At 39.3% G+C, this 6,174-nt stretch overlaps 1 protein-coding gene across 1 annotated transcript; it reads right to left on the minus strand.

Annotated features, from left to right (window-relative positions):
* Positions 1–814: 814 nt before the first annotated feature.
* On the minus strand, positions 815–1,927 carry SPZ1 (spermatogenic leucine zipper 1). The gene has a single exon (XM_044266306.1). The coding sequence runs from the start codon at positions 1,922–1,924 to the stop codon at positions 815–817; it is 1,110 nt and encodes a 369-aa protein (XP_044122241.1). The 5' UTR covers positions 1,925–1,927.
* Positions 1,928–6,174: the final 4,247 nt, after the last annotated feature.

The raw sequence follows: 6,174 nt of genomic DNA on the forward strand, positions 1-6,174 counted from the left end.
GGACCTCTGCTGCTTGATATGTCCACTGTTCACTAGAGGAGCAAGGGAGGAGTATTATGAAAAGTAGTGCTAAGGAATGGGGAAGAGAAAACCTGTTCTGCGGTTATTTATCAGCATTTTTTTTTCTTTCTTTTTTTTTACTTCTTTACATCACTACTTCCCACATTTCAGTAAATAGGAAAAGGAGGGGCGTCTGGGTGGCTCAGTCATCAAGTGTCTGGCTTCAACTTGGGTCATGATCCCAGGGTCCTCTGAACTATCCCTGACCCTGCTCAGTGAGAAGCTGCTTCTCCCTCTCCCTCTGCCTCTGTCCCTGCTGGTGCTCTCTCTCCCAAATAAATAAATAAAATCTTACAAAAAAAAAAAAAAGGGAAAAAGAAACATGTGTTTAAAACATGAGCTTTAAAGGTTCACAATTAATGTATTAAATACTTTTTCTTCCCAGAACTCCCCATATGCAGTAAGTGATTGAAGAAAAAAAAAACTTTCCATTGTTCATTCTAGTTTTTACTTAGATCTTTATTAATTGGACCTGTAACTTCTCCCTCTTGGTTACAGTGTCATAGGATCTCTAATAACTACCAAAAGAAGGAAATTGTATAACAGGTTCTGAAGCGGATATTGACACTAATGGTCATGTAACACCAAACTTACATAACTACTGAACTAATGAATAATGTTAAGCATTAATCTTCTTGCTCTGTAGCTCCCTCTTGGTTGAACCAATAGCTCTGTCATAGGTTTCATGATTGAGTATGCCTAGAGTTGAGGTATTTTTTTGAAGACTTCCCTTTTCTTCTACCTTTCGTATTTTCTAAGATAGGCTGCTGGTTGGTCTCTTTTTTTCCACAAGATCTCCTCTTGCAATATGAGTATTAAGGTGGTTGTTAAGTGCTTTCTTACTAGAAGCATCCAGGCCTCTGTAGAATTTATCTTTTTTCTGCAATGTACCCTCTCTTTCTTGCATTTTTGGCTTATGCTCTACTTCTGATAGCGTCTGGTTTTTCTTGTCCTGTTCAGAGTTTATCTGAATTGGCTTTTCTTGCAGAGTTCCCTCTTGCTGATCATGGAGTTCCTTGAGAAGCTCTATTCTCTGCTGCAAGATCTGACATTCATTTTCCAGCAAAGCTGCAATCAAATGCAATGAATACGTGTCATGTTCCAGTTTCTTCACTTGTTCCTCCAGGTAATGCTTAGCTGACATGTGATTTGGTTGAGTTTGGAAATGCACTCCATTATCTCTAAGAGTTTCTTGTATATCTTTCTGAGATTTCTGATAGGATCTTATCAGTTCACTGAGCTCAGTGTGTTGCATATTCCAGTGTTCTGCTTCCTGCAGTAACTGCTCCATGTTGTTCCTAAGTTTGAAGTTTTCTTCTTGAACAGGAGGGAATCTGTATGTTGCTTTTTCCTCACTTAGTCGAGTTTCCTTAAGGGCTCTATTTTCTTCTGGACAATTTACCAAATCCCTTCTAAAAACTGGTACCATGTCGCTGCAGTTCTGATGTCCCAGAGTCATCTCCTCGTTTTTTGTGTTCTGTTCTTTCTCTAGGTCTGAACTACCAAGTAGGTTGTTCAATAATACTTTGTTTACCTTCTCAAGTTCTCTGATTTGTTCTTTCAGTTCTGATACATTCTCAGAAATACTGGTTTCCTCAGATGAATCTTTTGCTTCTGTGATCTCCTCACAACTTGTCACATTTTTAATTAGCTCTTTAATTTCTTTTAAGAGATTTTCAAATTTCTGTGTAGTCTGTTGTTGAGTTGCTTGACGGCCACTATTGTTTAGGGAAGGGAAAGAACCCCAGGAGACAAAGGAAGGTGATTCAATCTCAAATAAGGCGAAGATAATCCTAGAGTTCGAAGACTCTTGATTGAGATCAGGAGTAGGCTTAAAAGTTTTGGAGAGGGTGGATGCATCCATCTCAGCTGAATTACAGGACTGGTGATTAGAGCATGTGGCAAGCAGAAACACCTCAGAGATTCCAGGAAGAGAAGGTAGTGGTCCTCCGTGCAAATGGGTAGAGAATGTGGAACTAAGCAGAAGTCAGAGACCACAGTTAAGGTCTGAAACCAAGGAGATGATGTTTAGGTAGAAGATGACATCTCAGATGACCTAGAGGATTGGGGGTGGTGAGAAAGGGGACCAGGAGCTAGGACTCCATCTCTCCTTCTCCAAGCTTCTGGTGTTTATTCCTGACCCTAGCAACCAGGTCTTTATTCTGTCACTGAACTCTTGTAGCCTATCTCCAAGCTTCTGTTTCTTTTTGTCACAATGGAAGCCTCTTAGACCCCTGCCCAGTGACCCATGAATCAAAACCAACATTGACTGACTTCTACTCTTCACCCCAGAAAGATCTTTATGCCAGTCCTTTCCCTCCCTACTTTTCTAGGTTTTTATTCAACTCATTTTAACTGTATTTGATGACTTCCCTACATCTCCACTACTTACAACTCCAAACTTAACGGCAGTATGTTCTTTCTACCACCAAAGTGCATGGTGTGAGAAATCCTTCCTGGACTTTCCATAGCAGCTGAAACCTTATTGCTCACATTCTAGAAGACATGTTGCCATAAAAGAAAGTTGTCCTTACAAAATAGAACCCAAAAAGAGCTTCATGTTTTTTTGAGTTTAGAGAAATAATGTCAAATCCCTCCATTTAGAAATATTTCAGTGCAGTAAGAAGACAATATATGAATGCTTCCTTAACACAATTACAAAGTGGGAATTTTCTTGGCTTCAAAAGAGGCATCTTTGAAGACAGGCTTATAATCTTGCTTCTGACTCATTTACAGGTGTATAAAATTTTAATCATAATTTTTCACAAGAATTTGCCAAAGGTAGCATCATTTATCTAAAGCATCTGAAACAACTAAATCCTATAGTGGGCTATGTCTTTTTTGCCTTAGGAGTCAGGACCTTGAGAATATTAAATTCAAAGAAAACATTCCTTAAGTGAGACTTTTTCTTGGCCTTCAAAATCTTGCTAGCAAGCACTTCACTAACTACAAGCTTGCTTCCAATCTTAAGGGAAAACTCATACTCTAGTAGGTTTTGCAGCGCGGGGGAGGGAGGGGTGTTACCTTAAAGAAAAGAAATGTATGCTTTTTTTCTTTCATTGCTACCGACTCACTCTGTCTTAAATGTCCCTGAGCTTCATGCTCATCTTCTAGCCAGCTGGGCTCAGAGCCATGGAGAGAGTCGTGCAGGTCTTTCTCTTCTACTTGAACCAGGAGCACATTTTCTTTTCTTTTTTTTTTTTTATTTTTATTTTTTTTTAAGATTTTATTTATTTATTTGAGAGCGACACAGTGAGAGAGAACATGATCAAGGAGAAGGTTAGAGAGAAGCAGACTCCCCATGGAGCTGGGAGCCCGATGCGGGACTCGATCCCGGGACTCCAGGATCACGCCCTGAGCCGAAGGCAGTCGTCCAACCAACCGAGCCACCCAGGCGTCCCAGGAGCACATTTTCTAATTCATGCATTGATACCATAGAGACTGGCAATTGCCCTTATGCTTTCATTCTATGTCTTAAGTTCCAACTTTTGTTGCTATTTCCCCTTTGATACAAACCATCCTTTAAGATAATGCTTTAACCTTCAAAACAAGGGAAGGGGGGCTCCTAGGTGGCTCAGCCGGTTAAAGCCTCTGCCTTTGGCTCAGGTCATAATCCCAGGGATCCCAGGGCCCTGGGATTGAGCCCCGCATCAGACTCTCTGCTCAGTAGGGAGGCTGCTTCCTCCTCTCTGCCTTCCTCTCTGCCTACTTGTGACCTCTGTCTGTCAAATAAATAAATAAAATCTTTAAAAAAAAACCAAACAAACAAGGGAAGGGCTATTCCCCCCCCCCCCGATTTGGTAATTAATTCCCAGCTTTATTGCATTGTAATCAGAAAATAAAGAATTTCTACCTTTTGAAATTGATCTTTTCTCTTTAGTTTAATTATCAGTGTTCATTTGTGTTTCATGGCTACTTGAAAATTAATGTATTTTTTATTATTGTGCTTGTGGCTTTCGATGCTTTTGGACATAAATCTAATACTACCTTAGCTTTTAATTTTTATGGAAACTGGTTTAAAGATGGCTCGCTCAAGAGACCGACATAATTTTTTCCCCTCAAAAGAGGATTTAAATATTTCCTTCCTCCTTACAAGTTAAATGAATTTCAAATGATGTTTCTATTAATTTTATTGAAATTTGAGTTTACTGTAAATGCTGAGAGATATCTGGAGTGGGATGCCTGGATGGCTCAGTCAGTTAAGTTAAGACCTGCCTTTGGCTCAGGTCATGATCCCACAGTCCTGGGATTGAGCCCCCTCCTTTGGCTCCTTGCTCAGTAGGGAGACTTCTCCTTCTCCCTGTCCCCAGCTTGTGCTCTCTCTCACCCTTCCGGCCTCCCTGACAAATAAATAAATAAAACCTTAGGAAAAAAAGATATCTGGAGAAGTTTCTTCTTTCTTTTTTTTTTATTGCCAATATTCTCAGTGGGTAACTATGAATAGTAAACACATTTAGATTGTCTTACAATTGTTGTCCACTAAGTTTCCAATAGTTTAATGACTTATAAAAAAGAAATGCTGCAATGAGTCAGTCAGAGAAAGACAAATACCATATGATTTCACTTATGTGTGGAATTTAAGAAACAAAACAAATGAGCAAGGGGAAAAAAATAAGAGAGAGAGAAGCCAAGAAACAGACTCTTAACTATAGAGAACAAATTATTGCCAGAGGGGGAGGTGAGTGGGGGCATGGGTGAAACAGGTGATGGGGATTAGAGAGTACACTCGCTGTGATGAGCACTGGGTGTTGTATGGAAGTACTGAATTATCATAACATACACCTGAAGCTAATATTACATGTATGTTAACTCTACTTGATTTAAAGTAAAACATTTTTTAAAATGCAAAAAGCTGTTCCTAAAATATTAGAAGAAAACTTGTATAGAATTTTCTTTCTCTTTAAAACCAGCTTGCCTTAGGGCAGCTTGGTGGTTCAGCTGGGTAAGCGTCTGCCTTCAGCTCACAGGATCCTGGGACTGAGCTGTGCGGCTGACTCCCTGCTCTGCTGGGAGACGGCTTCTCCCTCTACCTCTCTCTCTCTCATGAATAAATGAATAAAATCTTTTAAAAAAAATGGTTACAATTATCAATAAAAAATAAAATAAAATCAGTTTATCTTAACAAAAGCATAACTCATATCTCCGTATGCATGCTGTCAATAGGTCTTACTCCTGGCAATGTTAACCTTGGTCACTTCATTAAGTGGTATCTATCTGCTGGATTTATCCGCCATAAAGTTACTCTTTCCCTTTGTAATTAACAAATATCACAGAGAGGATTTTTGACACTATGAAAGTGTTCTGTTTCTTCTAAAACTTTTGCCCATACAACATAATTTTAGTGTGCAGAGGTGGATTTTTTTCCTGCAACAATTATTACAGTGGTGATCTATTTAATGGTGATTTTCTATTTCTGTCATTCCTTTCATATGTGTTGATTGGAATTATTTTGTAAAGAAGAACTGTCTTGGGGTGCCTGGGTGGCTCAGTGGGTTAAGCCGCTGCCTTTGGCTCAGGTCATGATCTCAGGGTCCTGGGATCGAGTCCCGCATCGGGCTCTCTGCTCAGCAGGGAGCTTGCTTCCCTCTCTCTCTGCCTGCCTCTCCGTCTACTTGTGATTTCTCTCTGTCAAATAAATAAATAAAATCTTAAAAAAAAAAGAAGAAGAACTATCTCTTTTCCTGTATTTACTTATTCATTCATTCAAATACGTATTTATATATATATGGACTCATATGTATAGATATTTATTTTATTTGGGGGCTTACAATTGAATACTATAATTTATTTTCTTGCTCAAATACATAAGATTAATTTTAATTTGATGAAAAATTTGTGGTATAATAAAATATATTTTTATTTTACCTAATTGTTCTAGTTATTCAGTAGTTGCATTTTTTTAAAAGATTTTATTTATTTATTTGACAGACAGAGATCACAAGTAGGCAGAGAGGCAGGCAGAGAGAGAGAGAGGAGGAAGCAGGCTCCCCACGGAGCAGAGAGCCAGATGTGGGGCTCGATCCCAGGACGCTGGGATCATGACCTGAGCTGAAGGCAGAGGCTTTAACCCACTGAGCTACCCAGGCGCCCCTTGCGTTTTGTTTTGAACCCAAA

This window comes from Neovison vison, chromosome 1, assembly GCF_020171115.1.
Source record: "Neovison vison isolate M4711 chromosome 1, ASM_NN_V1, whole genome shotgun sequence".
Classification (NCBI taxonomy): Eukaryota; Metazoa; Chordata; class Mammalia; order Carnivora; family Mustelidae; genus Neogale; species Neogale vison.